We start from the raw sequence: 19,619 nt of genomic DNA on the forward strand, positions 1-19,619 counted from the left end.
CAGAAACAGCAGCTTTACACCCAATACTCCTGTGACTGACCCATATCCAAATACCCAGAGAGATTAGGTTATAACCTGAGATCTTTTTGCTTAGATAGCTAGTGTTCTAACTGGTTTGTCACTAAAAGCATAAGGAGATTAATGTGTCTAGGATGTCAGAATCAACATTATAGACATTTCTTAATAGCTAGCATTTCCTTTGTTATTTGTCAGTTTGAAAAACAGATTCTCTTACAATTACAATGAGTCTAATTCACAGGGACTGGGGGCAAGAAACATTACATTCCTCTGTTTTCTCCAGTTCACCCCAACAGGGGTTTTGGCAACACTGAAATATTAAAAGGTCGGCAGTAACTCGGGAAACTCTCCAATCTCTATGTCTTCTCCTCAGATAAGAGCACCAGTATTCTTTGGGGGATCCATCCCTCCCTCATTTTCAGCCCAGATGGACTAGAGGGGACTCCAGTCCTGGCCACAAGTGTGGACCATTATGACTCAGGTCTAAGTGAATCATCACATCTCAACCCTCTGGCCACAGTGACTGGTTGAGGGAGGGGCAGGATGTCACATCAGCTGGACCAATTAGCATGAACCTCTTTGCTGGGGCTAGCAAAAAGGGACTTTCTCCTAGCCAGTGGACTTGAGTCTGGCTGGGTGTGAGATGAGAGCTGTTGAAGTCAGTTGGCTCTTCTAAGGATCCAGACCCACCAGAACCAAAATGGGTATGGTCTAAAAATGAAGCCCACCTGGCAGAGGTGGAGCCAAAAGATGGAAACTTTTTGAACTTCTGAATCAAGCCATGGCCAAAGCTGAGATGTCAGGATTTTGGAATATAGGAACCATTTTTTTACACTGGTTTGAATTTGGTTTTCTGACACTTGCAACTAAAATATTCTTAAGTAATACACTGTCTGTTCAGAAAATCTTCCCAGTACTCTCACCCTACATCATGAGATTTGGATTAAATTTGTGGTAAGGTTAGGCATAGGAGAGGCATCACCCAAAATTTTGAGGGTACTGTTTCACATCATGGTAGGGATTGCTATTTGCCTCCCCAAATCCATTTTCCTTTTCTTCTTTAGAATTAAGAACTTCAGTTTTAGCTAGGCACGCTGATCCCTGGCTAAAAAGACAATATTCCTTATCCTTCTTTGCAGCTAGATGTGGCCATGTGTCTTAATTTTGTCCAAAGACATATAAATGGAAGTTTTGTGGGCAACCTCTGGGAAGTTGCCTTACAGAGAAGAGTGTCCCACCTTTCTTTGTCCTTTTTACCATCCTACTCCCTGGAATGTTGATGTGATGGCTGGAATGTTAGCAGCCATATTAAACCTTGAGGATGAGGGTCATACTCTAGGGATAATGGAACATTGAAATAGCAGGATCCCAGGTTGCTTAAAGACTTTGTGGAATCACATTAATAGCCCTTAACTGCCCAACTTTGGACTTCTTTTACTTGAGAGAGAAATAAACTTTTATCCTTATTTTAGTTGTTATTTTTGCCTGAGAAATGTGGACTGGGAACAAAATCAAGGAGTGGAAGAGTCAGAACCTTGTAACTCAGTGAAAGAAACACCAACCTAGGTAATATAATGCTAGCTTTGCCTCTATAGTTCCTAATTCACTGTTCCCTGTAACCAGTAAAACAAAACATTAAAAGAGTGTTTATTATGATTAACAAAATAAATATTACATTAAAAACTGTTTAGTGCATGGAGGGTGACAAAGCCCCCAATAATGTAATCCCACAATCTGGGAGTGTCTAGTCATTTTGTGACACTTCACTTTAGTGCAATCGCTTGTTTCATTATCTCCACAGCTAGACTAAGCACTGGGAGCCAGTAATGTCACCAGCATTATTACTCCCTGAGGAAGCAGTTACCTAGCACAGTACCTAGCCTATGATAAGTGCTACTTAAGACTTCCTGAAACAAGGAACAGATAAATGAATGGAAAAAAGGTAAAATTTTAAAAATCTAAAAAAATTGCCAGAATGATTTGTTAACACATTGCTGCAAGGGAATGGTAATCTCAGGTCCCCCCATTTATCTCCTCCAAGTTGGCTTGGGCAGTTCCCAAATCTCGTCAGAGAAGCAGTGAACCGAAGGCTATGAATTTGTTCAGTCTGAACTGCTGGAGGGAGACGCTTGGCGCTGGGATGTACAAGGAATCCTGTTTCCCAAAGTAAGCTTTGCCCACCAGTGGTGTTACTGAGATGACTTCAGGTGGTACAAAAGCAAACTTTGTCTTAATGATTACATATTTGTAAATTATCCAAAACTTAAAAGTATGGCCAAGTGCATGTCCTTTCAAAGTCATGCCTAACCCCATTTCACAGGCCCACCCAAGATTTTCTCATTTTCTAGGACAAGGGTCAGCAAGCTACGGCCAGGAAACCAAATCCAGTCCGTGGCCGATTTTTGTACAGCCCTCGAGCTAAGAATGTTGGGTTTTCCCCCGTTTTTAAAGGACTAAAAGCCAAAAAAGAAAATGTGACAGAGATGTTATGTACCCTGAAAAGCCTAACATGTTTATCACCTTGGCCTTTTACAGAAAAAGCTTGTCAACTCTGCCCTAGGAGATCGTAGCATTGTTTGAATTTGCTGTTAACTAATTAAGAGCTCACTCTGTGAAGTGACCTATAATTTATATATAGATTTATGTCCAGTACAGCTGCAAATGATTTCTATCTGGTAAAAACAAAATGCTCATGGTTAGTTACTGTTTCTTGCTTTCTAGGACATTAACCAGTTTTGTATCTAACCTAGCAATCTTTTTTTAAAATAAATTTATTTTTATATAATTTTTGCCTGTGTTGGGTCTTCGTTGCTGCAAAAACCTTTATTAAAATGCCCACAAACGGCCAGTTCCTCAGTGATTTTTGAACCTGCTTCATCATCTTTTCTTTTTAATTGAAGTATAGTTGATTTACCATGTTGTGTTAGTTTCTGGTGTTCAGCAAAGTGATTCAGTTATATATATATATTCTTTTTCATATTCTTTTCCATTACGGTTTATTACAAGATATTGAATATAGTTCTTTGTGCTATACAGTAGGACTTTGTTGTTTATCTGCTTCATCATCTTATTAATTAATGAGTAAAATCTTTGACCTGTGTTCATCTTATATTCACATAGGAGTCATGTTTTTAACTTCTGAAAATCAGATTTTGACATGCATTTATTATTGCTTAGGGTAAATATTTAGCAGATAATAGTGGTACTCCCATTTACATAAAGGGCATAAATTATAGGCAAATAACCCAGGCTCAAACCTTCAAGAATTTAACTTCTGGCAAGAAGCCTGGAAAGCAAGTAAAATACATGAGTATTGTCTAGGGAGCATTCTTCCCTGCCTGCAGTCAGCAGGGGCCCTTCTTATCCTTCCATGATGTCATTACCTGATCGCTCTCATTGTCAATATCTGGCATCTATATTATATTACAATCATCACTTTTGAGAGTCTGTTCCCCTCACCAGATCCTGAGCTTCTAGATAGTGTCTTACAAGTCTTATTTGTCTTTGCATCGCCAGTACCTAGCACTCAGTAACCTCCCAGTAACTGTTTATGATGGATGCATGTGTGAGGGGCGTGACCTTTTCTTCCACCAGGCCCAGCTTAGGCCAGGCATCCCCTTTTGCACTCTCAGAACACCCTCTTCCTGTTATATCCCTATGTTTAATGCCTCTCTCCCCAGGTAGATGCAAGTGCCATGAGCACAGGGACAGACGTTTCAGTTGACCTGGTGCCACCGTGCACCACCTTAAGCCTAAGAAGCTGCAGAGAAGATGGGAGAACGGGGGTGAGCTCAAAGCTCTGCCCTTTGCTGCTCGGTTCACGTGTAATGGCACTGTTGCTGCTGCTCATCATCAAAGCTAAAATACAGAATCATTTCTTGAAGCACCGTCAACTGGAATATCCCATTACTGCTGACTGGTCGTAAAATCCTTGTCTCCTCAATGAGGTACACTTATTTCAGCTATAGAATGATTAATTTGTATACATACATATATAAAATCTAAAAGATTAGCTTTACTTGTATTTCATTATTTTAAATTTAGTAACATTGTTTCATCTTTTTTATAATGTCTTCTATTTATGGCAGTTAAATGCTATTATTCTTTTTTAGGTATTGCAGTAAGGATTTTTCAAAATTTTTATCTAAATAAGAGTCAAGTTAAAGAAAAAAGTAAATGATAGTACAGGTATATGCATATATGACAAAAATTGAGAAGTGCTATTCAAAGAAGTCCAATTAGTCTCTAGTGGACTAGGGATCGCCTATAAGCCTCAGTGAAATAAAGCCAGGGGTCAAACAGTGAGCTCCATCACTCCCTGACACTGTCTGCAAATATTATACAGGTGTTTTTTCCTCAGGAAAGGATCAAACTTTGCCTCAAATTCTTAAAGGAATCTGTGACCCAAATGTGATCACTCACAAACTACTACTGTGAGTCAATTCTTTTTGCTCCAATTCCATTGCTCACTAAGGAATCTTCTGATTGCTAATTTACTAATAATACTGATTACTAATTTGCCAGGTCCCTTGACTAAAGTAAGGCAGTGTTCTTGATACAAGATTCAAAAGGTCCAGCTATTGGAAATACAGACCTCACTTAAAGTGAGTAAATTGACATCTGGATTTCAAATTAATCTCTTACAAAACTGGTCCAGCAGGAATCTGTCTCATTTGTTCTGACCAAGTTTTTGAACTTAAAACACTGAGAACCAACCTTAGGTGTCAAGTGTGTGTTTCCTGGTTTACCTCCCTCTCTCTGAGGGCAGGGGCTGGGAGTCTTGTGTAGGTGTCGTCCTCAGTGTGTTGTACAGGGCCCACCACACATGGGCAGGCCGGAAACATCTGTTAACTACGTGCAGGAAACAAAGGCTATTTATCCACAGTAGGGGATGGGTGACAGTTGTTTACAATGTGACATACACACAGAGGGGACAACATATCTATGTGACAGCATCTCCTTGGGTTGAGATGGAGGAAGAGTTACCTAAAAAGTGAAGAGCAGCACTGTTTTTAATGAGTTTTAGTCCAGAATACAAAGAAAGGTTATAGTTGCTACTTCAAAGATGGAACAGTGGTAAACAATGGCTTTTTCTTCCCCCATTAAGGCAAGTTACAGAAGTGTTTCAGATGGAATGGATGAGATATTTGAATCTATCTTTGAAAGATCACCCTGAAAGCTAGTAGTATTGTTGCAGTTTAAAAGGCTTTCCATATACCCTTTGTCCCACTCCCACCCTATTTATTGATTCAAATTCTGGAACTTTCTTGATCCAAGAGATTTTTCTGGCAGAATTTCTCTTTTGAGACCTTTAGCATGCAACAGTCATTTTTCTTGGTTTTGTTGCTTATCTCCTTGAACTTTCCATCACTGGATGAGTAAAGCCAGCATGGTTCTTTATGAGTTCTTCTGAGGAACTTTGACTGTGACCTGTAAGAGGGGTGCAGAGAAGCTGTTAAATCTTCATGCTTCCCTTTGGTCTGCAGGCCCCCTCAGCTGGGTGCTGCCTGAGCTATAAACAGAAGGGCTTTCCTGACTTCTAACATCTCGATGGCCAGTGGCCAATCCCAGCAACCGCTAGGGCTGTGTTCTGCATGAGATCACACTCTGCCTCCCCTTGACCTAGTCATTCTCAACCGGGGGCAGCTGTGCCCCCCAGAGAACAGTGGGCAATGTCTGGAGACATTTTTGATTGTCACAGTTGGGGGGAGGGTTGCTACAGGCATCGAATGGGCAAAAGTCAGGGATGCTGCTCAACATCCTACGCTGCACGACAGCCCCACCACAAAGAACTATCCAACCCCAAGTGTCCACAGTTCCAAGGCTGAGAGACCCTGACCGAGATCCATATGTTCCTCCACAAGAATCAGAGCCAGGAAAAGATAATGTGCTCAAGCTCACAGGTGTCTCAGTGTGTTAGGGGGAAGGTTCCAGATTCAGATGGATATGGGGTTGAATCCCATCGTTCCCCGCTACTGGGCAAGTGCTTCACCTCTGTGTGACTCGTTCCCTCATCTGTAAAATGGGGTAACAGCAGTATCTCTTTCATGGGGTTGTTGTGAGCATTAAATGATGTAACATACATAAGACAGTCTAGCACAGATCCTGGCACAAAGTAAACTTTCAGTAAAAATAAAAAGAAATTTTCTCATCAGTCCCCCTTGCAAACTTGACTTCTGAGACCTTCAGCATGCAACAGTCATTTTTGTTAGTGAATGATAACACACAAATCCTTATTTTTGTTAGTGTTATCATTCGAGTTCCTAAAGCTCAAAATACAGGACTTTTTTTTTTTTTTTTTTTTACAGGACTCTTTATCATGAGCACCAAGCACAGTGTGGATGCTGGGCTGAATCAGCTTTGCCCCCTTCACCCACATCCTCTAACCCTCCTAGGCCATCAAGTCCTGCCATTTCTTCAAAAGCCTTCTTGAGTTCTCCCCAACATCTCATCTCCTGAGGGCTCCAGCATTCGCAGCTTACAGTTGGATTCCTCCACAAATCACCTCAACTCAAGCCTCTCCTTTTCAGGCTCTTCCACTGCCCTCCAGTCAATCCTTAAATACTGCAGTTCCTTGGGGCTCAGTCCTAAGCCTCCCTCCTCCCTCACTCCATACCTAAATAATCTCCTCCATAACTATTGTTTTGATGAACAGTTATAGGCTAATGACATCTCAATGTCAATATCAAATCTGGGTCTCACCTCTTGTATATAATGGAAACATTTCAATAAACAAGTAAACATGTTTACTTTATTCCAGTGATCTTCTTGAGAGCTTAGGTTGTATCTTATTAGAGTTTCGTACTATATAGTATATACTGAATGAAGACCACTGTTTACCTTTTCTTGCTCTGTTCCCCCTTTCTCATCCTGCTCCCATCGCCGCCCCCTACCCCCAGGCTGGTTTGCTTGCCCTGTGCCCATTTCTCTTTTCTTAAAATATCATTTGTGAGTATGTTTCCTGGTTAAATTATAATTAGTATTTATTGTAGACAGAAAATCATTTTTACCTTAGTATCTTTCTTTCCTGTCTTTTTTCACTTTGATAAAGATATCTGAGTATCTGTATATGGGCATATACAGTTTTAAAGTTGAGCTTATACTGCATACATCACTTTGTATCCTGCTTTTTTACTTTAAAAGATAAGCATTTTTCGTATCAAATATTCTACAAAAATACTTTAACAGCTACTTAATATTCCATAATTTATTGGGCATTTAGGTTACATCTGATTTTTCCCTGTTGGAGAATGCTGTGATGGCTATTTATGGAAGTAAAGCTTTCTTTTTATTTCTGCTTAGTTCTTCAGGATTGCAGAAGCAAAGGATATGCCCCTTGATATCTAATGCCTCATAGCTTGATTCTTATTAGAAGTTTTTCCTCACTGCTTCAGCCCACTGGGATCTTTGCCTCCTCTCAGGTTTTACAGAACTCAGTGTATAACAAAGCCCAGCAAAGGACTGTGTAGGCATAGTGGTGATCAAGTCCCTACTTATTCCTCATGAGACACAGCAGAGACTGGGTCTTTACCCTCTTTGGTAGCTTCCATGGCTTAAAACAAGAAACTAGCAGTCAATACTGATGGACCCCAGCACGAGGGAGAGGGCTGAGAAGGTGCCCATACTCACAGTTTTCACTTCAGTGTATGCCTGCAGCCCATACTCTCCCAGCTCCCGGCCGCTCCCAGACAGCTTGTAGCCACCAAACGGTGACTGGGCCCCAAACACATCATAGCAGTTGACCCTATAATTTAAGATGAGATTTCAGAAGTAACTTTTGGGGTGGAGGATAAGCATCATACCCCTCGGACCTCCTGTATTGTTCTAAAATTTTATTGAGAAAAATGGATGGGTAGAACCCTACTAATAGCTAGGTATATAGAAGTCAAAAGCAGGCCACATGAAATAAAGCCATAAGTCATCTCATCCTTCCCATTTTAATGAATCATTTTTGCTAATTGGGTATTAAGCTTTTTGGGGCAATTTTTTTTAATTATTAAATTTTAACTGAATTTAAAACTCCCCACTTTAAAGGTGCTTTATGATATATTCACAATGTTGTGCAACCATTACCTCTATATAATCCCAGAACATTTATCACCCCAGAAAGAAACCCTATACCCAATAAGCAGTTACTCCCCATCCCCCCCCCCCTCCAGAATGGATTTGCCTATTCTGGGCATGTCATATAATGGAATCATATAATATGTGACCTTCTGTGTCTGGCTTATTTCATTTAGTATTATGTTTTCCATGTTGTAGCAGGTTACCAGTACTTCAGTTCTTTTTATGGCTGAATATTCCCCTGCACAGATAAACCACATTTTGTGTATCCATTCATCAGTCGATGGACATTTAGGTTATTTCCACCTTTTGACTATTGTGAATAATCTATGAACATTCAGATACACTTTTTTGTGTGGATGTATGTTTTTTTTCTCTTGGGTATGTACCCAGGAGTGGAATTGCTGGGTCCTATGATAATTCTATGTTTAACTTATTGAGAACTGCCAGACTTTTCTAGTGGCTGCAACATTTTACATTCCCACCAGCAATGTGTAAGCGTTCCAGTTTCTCCACATCCTAACCAACACCTGGTATTTTCTGTTTTTTAAATTACAGCCATCGGAGCTTCCCTGGTGGCGCAGTGGTTAAGAATCTGCCTGCCAGTGCAGGAGACATGGGTTCAAGCCCTGATCCAGGAAAATCCCACATGCCGCGGAGCAGCTAAGTCCGTGCGCCACAACTACTGAGCCTGCGCTCTAGAGCCCGCGAGCCACAACTACTGAAGCCCACATGCCTAGAGCCCGTGCTTCACAACAAGAGAAGCCACCACAATGAGAAGCCCGCGCACCACAACGAAGAGTAGCCCCCGCTCGCCACAACCAGAGAAAAGCCCATGTGCAGCAACGAAGACCCAACACAGCCAAAAATAAAATAATTTTTTTTTAAAAATTAAAAATAAATAAATTACAGCCATCCTAGTGGGTGTGCCATAGGTGCTAAGCTTTTAAGACCAGTGTTTACATAGATGTGGGCCCTCAGCTCTGGTTTCCTGCTCTTGTTACAGCTTGGTAAGGAGCCCCAGTCATCCATCTGCTTGCCCAAGGACAGCTGCACAGGCATATGTACTGGAGGGAAGTTTCATCTGGAGGAGAGGGGGAAGGACATCCCCATCTGCTATACCACACCCTGACCCAGGAGGAACTAAGCCCGGCACCCCAATTCTGGGATGTGAGTAGTGGATTCCAGAAGACCCTGGCTTGGGGATCTGTACTACCTGGGTTGCGAGAGGCTGCTGGGAGGCACTTACCACACGGTGCCAGCCTGGAGGGCTTGGGACAGATAATTGGCCTTGTCCAAGTCCTTTGTGAAGACAGCTGCGGCCAGCCCGTACTTGGAATTGTTGGCTCTCCCAACGACTTCCTCTATGGTCTTGAACTTCAGAATCTGCATCACTGGCCCAAAGATCTGGGGTTAGAGAGCACAATGGGTGGGTGGGGCAGACACGGAACCACCTGTTACCCAGCTTTCCACAGCGCTGAGCAGATGATTCCAGATGTGGTAGCAAGCCTCCAGAAACACCCTAACAGTTCCAGAGGGAGAAGACAGCTCTCACACTCACTGGAATACAAAGGGAAGGAAGCTAAGGGGACTGGTTACCTTCTGTGTGCCATGGACCTTACATACCTTATCTTATTTCTAAACAGTCCTGTGAGGTAGGGGCTTGCACTGACAGGTCACATGGAAATTTAGTTTCAAAGAATTTCAGTCAGTCATTCAACAAGGCACACACTAGATGCTGAAGAAAAAGCTATGAACAAAACAGGGTCTCTGATCTCAAGATGTTCTGAGTTTATCTTATACTTTCCCTGCCCTATTTCTAAGCCATTTCTTCAAGGCATCCTGGTTCCTTTTAGTGGGCTTTAGTGGGCTTCAGAAACCAAAACATGGGAGCTAGGCATGCTTGTTGCGGTTGGGGTGTGGCTGCTCTCAGCCCTATCAGGGGAGAGACCCCGGGGAACAGATCCTGATGTAATCAAGTGATTGGCATGTGACCGTGACAAGTGGTGGGAGCCCAGAGGAGCTACCTGGCCTGAGTGATGGGAGGCAGGGGATCAGGGAAGGCCTCGAGAGGTGATAGTCAAGCTGTGACACCACACGAGCAGAAACTGGCCAAACCAGAGTGAGGATGAGGAGCAGGGAGGAGGGAAATGGAGTTCCAGGCACTGGCACACGCAACACCCATTCTTACAACATCCCATTCTCCACTAAAGGAACTAGGACTTCTTGAAGAAATCACTGATTCTAGGACTGGGTGGAGAGTGTCAAGACGGAGGTGAGAGAAGACTGCCAGGAGCCCATCATGGTTGAAGCGAGGACTGCGAGACGGGGCATCTTGCACTTCGGGCACTAGCAAAGCAAAGGCAGCCCCTGCCCTTCTCGAAAATGGATATTTTCCATTTCCATCAAGATTAAAAAAAAAAATAGCATCAAAGTAGTCATGATGGGAAAAGAGGCAGAACTCTTGTACTCTCTTACCCTGATTTTGCATTTTAATATTATTTTATTTTGAATTATCCATGAAAGGGGGTGGCAGTATAATGTTTTCCCTGCATAGGGCCGCTAAAGGGCTTCATCCTGCTGGGGGAAGTGGAGGGAGTCTGAATCCACAAGGGCAGAGTACACATGTCGGATACCCCTGGATCTCCAGTGTCTGTAGAGCACCTTGCACATAGTAGGAATTCAAAAATTACTTGTGGTAAGGGATATGGGGATATATGTATACCTATAGCTGATTCACTTTGTTATAGAGCAGAAACTAACACACCATTGTAAAGCAATTATACTCCAATAAAGATGTTAAAAAAAAATTTTGTGAAATGAACGAATGAATGAGATGGAGTTGCTGCCCTACGTTCGTAATCAGTGCCAAGGGGGAGAGAAGATCAAGGGACTCTCGCCATGTGGGGAAGTAAGCCCTTTGATCTAGTCCAGTGTCTGCTTACATGAAGGCCATGAGAAGGGCTGGGAAGAGTCATTCCTTTAACTCACAGCTCGCAGGGACCAGAACACAAAGGACCTGTAGGCTCTGCTGGGGAATTCAGACGTTCTCCCCAACCATTGGCAGCCATAAGAGACTGAAGAGGAGAGGCACAAGATCAGAAGTGAATTGCAAATCATTTGTCTTATGCATAGAGCCAGGATTTGGCCCAAGGCCAGTGGATGGGTCCTGGGTCAAGATGCTGGACTGAACTGTCCGCTTCTCCTCCTAGGAACATTCCCTCGAGCGCTGGACGCATGCTAACCTCCTCCTTTGCGATGGTCATGCCATCCTGCACGTCTCCAAACACGGTGGGCTGGATGAAGTAGCCACGGTCAGCAGCCGCCCCTCCACCACACAGCAGCTTCGCCCCCTCCTCCTTCCCAGATTTGATGTAGCCAAGGACCTTCTTAAACTGAGTCTCATCCACCTGAGGGAGAAGGAGCCCAGAGTTACAGAGATGCTACAGCCATACCTCTCCCAGCTTCAGGCTTAGAACCACACAGGCAAGAAGCCAACTGGGAAATGGGCCAGATCATGAATAAGCAAGGCCAAAAACATAAGAATAGATTCCACCAAACTCATTAGCCCTCAAAGAAATGAATATCAAAATGAATATCAAGCCTACTGTTTTTGTTTTTCAAGTATGAGATTACTAAAAATTTTAAATAGTAAGAAAATACATTGATACCAAGGGTATGTTGCATACTCTGTAATATTCATACATTATTAGAAGGACTGATACAACATTATAGGTCAATTACACCTCAATTTAAAAAAAAGAAAAAGGACTATAAGCTGGTACAGCTCTTCGGGCAAATGGCTTATTAATATCAGACAAAAAATTAGATGTTCATATCCTCTGACCCAGCTATTTAACTCCTAGGAATTTATTCTACATGTGACAAAGGGACCTGAACAAGGATAGTCACTGGGGAACATCTTACAGAAGCAAGAAGTGGAAACAATCGCAAGTATGCATCAGTAGAGGAGCTGGTTAATATGGCACACCCATATGTTGGCATCATTAACAACAGACCTGTCCACAGACAGACACAGAATGGCAGCCTAAGATGTTCTGTAAAGAGGGGGGAAGCTTGTAGGATGAAATATATTATATGACCCTACTTTTGCTAAAACAAACATGCCAAAATGTAACTCTGTGTGTATGTGGTTACCTATGAGGAATGGACATGAAGGGGACAAGGGGATCTTATTTTTTACTTTAAACTCCTTTTTATGAAGTTTTTAATACAAATTTGTATTACCTTAATAATTATATAGCCACAAACCACAAAGAAAAATGAGAAAAAAAGACGCTGGGATTCACAGCAGCACTATTCACAATAGCTGAAAAGTAGAAACAACCCCAGGGTCTGTCAACTGATGAATGGATCAAGAAAATGTGGCCTATCCACTCAGTAGCATATTATTCAGCCATGAAAAGTAATGAGCCATCAAGTCACGAAAAGACATAGAGGAAACTTAAATGTACATTGCTAAGTAAAAGAAGGCAATCTGCGGGGAAAAGAAAGAAAAAGAGGAAGAAGCCTAATCTGAAAAGGCTACAGACTATACGATTCCAACTATATGACATTCCGGAAAAGACAAAACTATAGAGACAGTAAAAAGATCAGTGGTTCAAGGGTTAGGGGGAGGGAGGAATGAACTGGTGGAGCACAGGAGATTTTTAGGGCACTGAAACTATTCTGTGTGACACTGTAATCATGGGTACATGTCTTGATTCATCTGTCAAAACCCACAGAATGTACAACACCAGGAGTGAACTCTAATGTAAACTACGGACTTCATTTAATAATAATATATCAATATTGGCTCATCAAATTATAACAAATGTATCACACCAATGCAAGATATTAATAATAGGAGAAACTAGGGGATGGGGAGGTTAGGGGATATATGGGAACTCTGTACTTTCTGCTCATTTTTCTAAAAGAATAGAACTTATTAATTAAAAAAAAAAAAGGCTGCCTTGGCCAGCACTGGAGCCTGGGGAGTAGACACAAGGAACACAGACGTCCCCAGGACAATGAAGCCTGCAGAGAGGCCCCTGTTGGCCCCAGAAGTGGGCTCAGGGCTGCGTGCAAGGGATTTGTGGGAGGAAGCATCCCTGACCCTGTGGATTCCTCATCCCTGGGAGGAGGAGGCTGGAGGAGGCCAGCACAGGGCCCTGTGGAGAGTGAGCCCAAGACAGGCTGGGTCTAAGGCCAATGCTGGAAAAAGGATCAGGATGTGGTGGGGTGAGGCACTGTGTTTCCTTTTGTTATAATTATTATTGACTATATTTTTATTAGTTAAAATGAATACATGCTCACTGTAAAAAAAAAATTTTTTTTTAATTTTAAATCAAACAGCTCAGAAGAGTATAAAGTGAAATGAAGTCCCTCTGCTACAACAGCCCTCCGCCCTTCTCCCAGACGTAACTGCGATTAACAACAGGTATGTGTGTGTCTTTCTGGTAGATGCATTTATATGGATGGCCAAGGTCCAGGAAACATGCATTCCCTTTCTCACAGCCATTCCTCATATTTATTATGTGTATGTAATTTACAAAGGGCTTTCCATTATTAATTTCCACTTCACGGCCACTCTGTGAGTTACGAAGGGCAGGCTTTATGGATGAGAGAATGGTGGCTCAGAGAGAGCGTGCGGCTTCCCAAGGGCGCACAGCTGGTACCTGGCAGAGCTGAGACTTGAAGCCAGGCCTGCCGGATTCAGAGTCCAAGGCCCTTTCCGCTTCTCCACGGTGGCTCCGGACACCGAGACCTGCGTGCAACCACTGGGCTTACCTGCGGCCCCTGCTCAGTCCGGCTGTCAAAGGGGTTCCCGACCACACGAGACCTGGCCCGGGCAACACTCCGCTCCACAAACTCGGTGTAAACGTCCTCCTGAACAAAGGTCCGGGAGCCTGCACAGCAGCACTGGCCCTGGTTGAAGAACAGGGCGAAGTGGGCCTGCTCCACAGCCCAGTCCACTGTGGAGGCAGAAGGCAACCATAAGAAGAGGATAAGGAGCAGCCTGGCCCCAGTGGCTGCTACCCTTAACCCGTTAACACTACCAGCAGTGTTCATGCCTGCTGGGTGCCAGACTCTGTGTGGGAACAAGGCAGGGCCGATCGCTCCCTTCTCTGAGTGTGGAGACCAAGTGGCAGATAGACACGAAGGACAGTGGTCATCACCCACTGTGGTAATAGAGCCAAGGGCGGCTGGAGGACCAAACCAACTGGCCTATGGCCATCAGGGAAGACTCCCTCAAGGAGGATGAATCTGGGAGCACCTCAGCAGGACCAGGAAAAAGGATGTGATGGAGGAAAAGTAGTCTAATCTGAAAGCATGCTGCATTCTTGCGCAAGTGAGTAGCTCAGCCTGGCTGGATTACAGGGAGCAGAGAGGAGAAAGGCTGGGGGAGAGGCCACATCGTATAGGCCAGAGGGCCATGCTGAGGAGTCTTACTTTCATCCTGAGGCCCTGGGGGCAGAAACCAATCCGAGGGATGCTGAGGATTGCGGAACTGAGTGGAACCACAGAATACAGAGCTAGCGGAAGGTTGATATCAGACCTCCCCCCTGAAAACTTACTGTCAGCATCTGACATGATGATATTGGGACTCTTTCCTCCTAGCTCCAGGGTCACTCTCTTGAGGTTACTGTTCCCCGCAGCAGTCTGGATTAGGTGGCCAACCTATAGGGAAGCAGGAACAGAGACAAACTCAGCGGAGGAAAACAAAACCAAATGTTCTCAGACACACAGAACAGAAGCCCCCGCAACCTGAGGGAGTAGCTGGACTACAAGAGACCTGGAGAATTTCACCAAATCTGGCCATTCACTTACCATCACTGCCCCATCCTCTGAGCTCCTAGGATGACAATGACAGTAACGACACGAGCAGGGTCATTGCTATGTGGCTTCTACACACTCAGCACCACCTACATACCAGACACTGTGCTAAGTGTTTTGTGTGCATTAAGTTCAACCCTCACGTCAACCTCAGAGGTAGGGCCGACTCTTTCCCTTGATATAGAAATGTGGGAGCTATAGCTCAGAGTGGTCAAGTCACTTGCCCAAAGTCACACAGTAAATGTGGAGTCAGAATTCACATTTGGGCAAACTGCATCCAGCACCAGTTCAGACCTGCTATCCTGCCTCATTCTCACAGTGTTTTAAATGGTATCTCCTAGCACAGGGCAAGGATGGGGTGCTTCTCACCTCCATATTCCAAGAGCCTGGCACAAAGAACCCCTGTGCTTATCTGTTGAATGAGCACACATACCGCGGTCAAGAAACCATCCTGTCTGACTTCCCTGGTGGTGCAGTGGTTAAGAATCCGTCTGCCAATGCAGGGGACACGGGTACGAGCCCTGGTCCAGGAAGATCCCACATGCCGCGGAGCAACTAAGCCCATGTGCCACAACTACTGAAGCCCAAGCACCTAGAGCCCGCGAGCCCCAACTGGTGAAGCCCACGCCTAGAGCCCGTGCTCCGCAACAGGAGAAGCCACCGCAATAAGAAGCCCGCGCACTGCAACGAAGAGTAGCCCCCGCTCGCTGCAACTAGAGAAAGCCTGTGCACAGCAACGAAGACCCAACACAGCCAAAAATAAATTAATTTGAAAAGAAAGAAAGAAACCATCCCATCTGCAAGATTCTCAACATCCCCTTGAGGCATTAATTTAGGTGGTGACTAAGCCAAGAAAGAGCCTGGACTGTGTCATCTAGGCCACAGTTCTGCCCTCCCGCAACCGCCATCTCTGCATACAGACTGAATGTCTGAAGGTATCTTTACCTCGGGGATCATTTTAAAGATCACCTTTATTATACTATTCAGCATGCCTTCTCTAAAGTCATGCAATGAAGCCTTCCAAGAATTCAAGGATAGGAAAAAGGAGTTTTGTCCCTGCTTTCAAGGTGATTATGTTTAAGGAATCCCCAGGCATCTTATATGTCTTTGTCTCTCCGGAGCCTGGCACAGAGCAGCACTCACTCATTCATTCATTCACTCACTCACTCACTGAGCACTTACTCTGGGCTAGACTTTCGCAGAATACATCATAAGCTTTATCTCACTCAGGCCAACCCCGGGAGGTGGGCACAGTTATTATCCCTATTTTATAGGTGGGGAAAAGGAGGCTTCAGGAGGCTGACTTGCCTAAGGTCGCATAGCTAAGTAAGTGCTGCTGAAACAGTTAGTTTGACTCCAAAACGCATTATCTTCCCCACTACACCACACCCACTGTCTGTACTGCGTAGATACTGCCATCCTCATTTTTTTTTTTTTTTTTGCAGTACACAGGCCTCTCACTGCTGTGGCCTCTCCCGTTGCGGAGCACAGGCTCCGGACACGCAGGCTCAGCGGCCATGGCTCACGGGCCTAGCCGCTCCGCAGCATGTGGGATCTTCCCAGACCGGGGCACGAACTCGTGTCCCCTGCATCGGCAGGCGGACTCTCAACCACTGCGCCACCAGGGAAGCCCACTGCCATCTTCATTTTAAACACAATGAATGGAGCCCCCAAAGACACTCAGTGAATTGCCTCATGTCATAATGACAAGGCTGGGATTTGAACTCATGTCTCCCTAAAGCCCACTCTCTTTAATTGCCAGGGCAGTGCCAGTCAAAGAGTCTGACACAGCCAAGGTGCTTTGACCTTTGGCACGCAGTCAGCTCTGGGCTTTATAAAGTCTAGACATAGACAGTCCTGGCCTCTTTATCCCACATGGGATGCCAGGCCACCCCCCTACAGCAGCTGGAGTGTCAACCAATCCACAAAGGGTTCCACCCTGATGGTCCCTGCTGGCACACATGGGGCCCCTCACTTGAGCTACTCAAAGGCAGTCCTGGGGTAGACCCCCATGCAGTACCCAGAGGCTAATCTTATTTTACTTTATTTTAGCTGCGCTGCACGGCTTGCGGGATCTTAGTTCCCCAACCAGGGGCTGAACCTGGGCCACAGCAGTGAAAGCACCGAGTCCTAACCACTTGACCGCCAGGAAAGTCCCTCAGAGGCTAGTCTTGAACGCATCATCCTTTGAGGACTGGGGGCGTTTGAGCCAAACATACCACAAGCTTGAGGTCCTAGGATGCCTTACCTCAGTGGAGCCTGTGAAGGCCACTTTGTCCACATCCTCATGAGAGGCAACGGCGGCCCCAGCTGTGGGGCCAAATCCAGGTATGATATTGACCACGCCAGGAGGAAAGCCGGCCTGTAGGCAAACACCAGGGACACCGCGAGTCGTTCTCCCGCTCCAAAGGGTCTGGACAGAGGAATACACATCCCCTCCCAGAAGCTGCGGCAGTCTGCCCAGCACACAGGTGAGCAGTCTTACCGGGTACTGCTCAGGAATTCCAAACGGTGCAGCAAGGAGCCTGTTTTGTGGGATTCCCTGTGCCCTTTGCCCCTGCCCCCATGGCACTCACTTAGAATGGTTTTCATCCTTCAGAGGGGTCTTGCAATGAAACCCAATGTAGAAGAGAGGTGGTGCAGGTCACTTCAGGTGAAGTGTGATGAGCAGGGATGAGGGGGGTTCACTCCCTTCTCTACAAATACCCGTCCCCACTACGGGGGCCCCTCATCAGCACTCCTATAGAGCAAGCCTCTACAAAGGCATATAGAGGTCAAGATGGACGCAAGCCACGCACCTCCTTAATCAAGTTGGCCACATAGAGGGCAGTGAGTGGAGTCTGCTCAGCCACCTTCATCACAACCACGTTTCCAGTCGCCAAGGCTGGGCCCAGTTTCCATGCTTGCATCAAGAGCGGGAAGTTCCACTGCAATCAACAACAGCCACTCCCGAAATCTCAGCCGAGAGCTGCACTGGCAGCAGAAAGTGGCAGCCAGGGAGCAGAAGCAACACCAGGTTCTCTGAACCTCTCGTGTTCCCCTCACAACTCAATTGTAGATTTAAGACAGATAAACAAGGCAGGTGGTGGGTGATAATATTAGTGACTCGCATTCATGCTTTTCCATACTAGGCACCATGCTACATCATCGCCTTCAATCCTCCCTACTGCCCTAAGACAGCTACTATCACTTCCACTTTTCAGATAAGGAAACCAAGTCCTAGGGGGATAAGTGACTTGCCCAAGGTCACAGAGTTCACCCATGGCAGGGCTGGTTGGCTTTGTTAAAGACCATGTTCTCAACCACTGCCCAGGCCGCCTTCCAACATCACCCCACAGACCCTCCCACCTTGGCAATGAACCTGCCCAAGATTGCTGCCTCTCACAGCACTCCTGATAAACCTTCATTTGTTTATTATGAGTCTAACACTCACCGGGATGATCTGCCCGCACACTCCCACAGGTTCATGGCGGGTGTAGCTGAAGTAGTCCCCATCGATGGGAATGGTTTTTCCGTGGTACTTATCAGCCCAGCCTGCATAGTAACTTAAAAAAAAAAAAAAAAATTCCAAACTCCGTCAATGACTGTCAGGGACCCCTGTAAACTCTGGCAGAAAGAGAAGACTCAAACTGGTCCAACTGGGTCTTTCTGATTATTGCCCTGGCTCTGGGCTTATTTCCAGAAAGACTTAACTAACTGCTAGGGTCACAATAATTCATTCTCAGTAACTAACCTCTAAGCCTCAGAATCACCTGGGGTGCTCATAAAAAATACCAAATTCCAGGTACCCACTTCTGACCTACTCAACTGACTCTGGGGCTGATGCCCAGGAATCAGTATTTTTAATAAACATTCAGATTTATTAAACTGTTACTGTCGCACCAGCCCAGTACCACAGATTAGCATCTGAGAACCATGGATCGACTCTAGTGGGAAAGTGCAAACCCATCTAACAGCTGGCACTTGCTGTGTGCAGAGCATCGTACTAAGACTGAGTGAACAGTGACCAGAAACAAATCAATGACTGGGTCCCAACCCTGTAAAGCTTACTATCCAGACACATAGGGACACAAATGGCAAAAACACAGCAAATAAGAGCTGGGGGGAAAAGAAGAGTCATGTGTTTATAGTATGTGATGATTTTCAGGGAAGTAGGAAGAATGGAAGATGGGGGAGAGATGCAACATGCAGTGTAAAAGAGAGATTTCTGAAATGAATGTGTCTGCTGAGGTTAGCCTGAGACCAGACTTGACCTGGGTGTGAACATAGGTTTGTGACGCCAGGGAGAAAAACAGCCACGGAGTTGCCAATCTGAACAAATTAAGGCATCGCTGCTCCCGTCTTCCCAGGTCTGTATTACGTGTGTTTGCACGCCTCAGAACAGGTATTTAATGGGCACAGAGGCACTCTGCTAAAACACAGGAAGGCCTGGGGCTCTGCCTGCTGTTCACCAGGCTGCTCCCTCTGGGGCATCCTTGCAGAGCATTCTCTATCTTGGCACTGCTGCCATTTGGGGCTGGAAAATTCTTTGCTGTGGGAGGCTGTCCTGTGCACTGCAGGATTTTTAAAGCATCCCTGGCATCTATGCACTAGATGCCAGTAGCACCCCTCCCTCCCAGTTGTGACAACCAAAAACGTCTCCAGACATTAGCCACTGTCCCCTGGGAGACGCAATTGCCCTGGTTGAGAAACCCTGTTAT

At 45.1% G+C, this 19,619-nt stretch overlaps 2 protein-coding genes across 2 annotated transcripts in view; one reads left to right on the top strand and one right to left on the bottom strand.

Moving 5' to 3' along the window:
• The window catches only part of TMEM116 (transmembrane protein 116), a 181,871-nt gene extending 170,552 nt beyond the window's left edge, over positions 1-11,319 (top strand). Inside the window, exon 12 of the mRNA XM_024741500.1 lies at positions 10,296-11,319. The gene's annotated coding sequence lies outside the window, so the exon portion shown is untranslated. The remainder of the gene's footprint in view (positions 1-10,295) is intronic.
• The window catches only part of ALDH2 (aldehyde dehydrogenase 2 family member), a 29,052-nt gene continuing 14,433 nt past the window's right edge, over positions 5,001-19,619 (bottom strand). Inside the window, exons 5-13 of the mRNA XM_024741493.1 lie at positions 18,353-18,464; positions 17,718-17,846; positions 17,168-17,281; positions 14,661-14,763; positions 13,873-14,057; positions 11,328-11,492; positions 9,332-9,489; positions 7,648-7,762; positions 5,001-5,448 (exon numbers count right to left, since the gene is read on the bottom strand). Of these exons, the coding sequence (XP_024597261.1) occupies positions 5,416-5,448; positions 7,648-7,762; positions 9,332-9,489; positions 11,328-11,492; positions 13,873-14,057; positions 14,661-14,763; positions 17,168-17,281; positions 17,718-17,846; positions 18,353-18,464 (1,114 nt within the window). The 3' untranslated portion in view covers positions 5,001-5,415. The remainder of the gene's footprint in view (positions 5,449-7,647; positions 7,763-9,331; positions 9,490-11,327; positions 11,493-13,872; positions 14,058-14,660; positions 14,764-17,167; positions 17,282-17,717; positions 17,847-18,352; positions 18,465-19,619) is intronic.

This window comes from Neophocaena asiaeorientalis, unplaced genomic scaffold, assembly GCF_003031525.2.
Source record: "Neophocaena asiaeorientalis asiaeorientalis breed wild unplaced genomic scaffold, Neophocaena_asiaeorientalis_V1.1 scaffold648, whole genome shotgun sequence".
Classification (NCBI taxonomy): domain Eukaryota; kingdom Metazoa; phylum Chordata; class Mammalia; order Artiodactyla; family Phocoenidae; genus Neophocaena; species Neophocaena asiaeorientalis.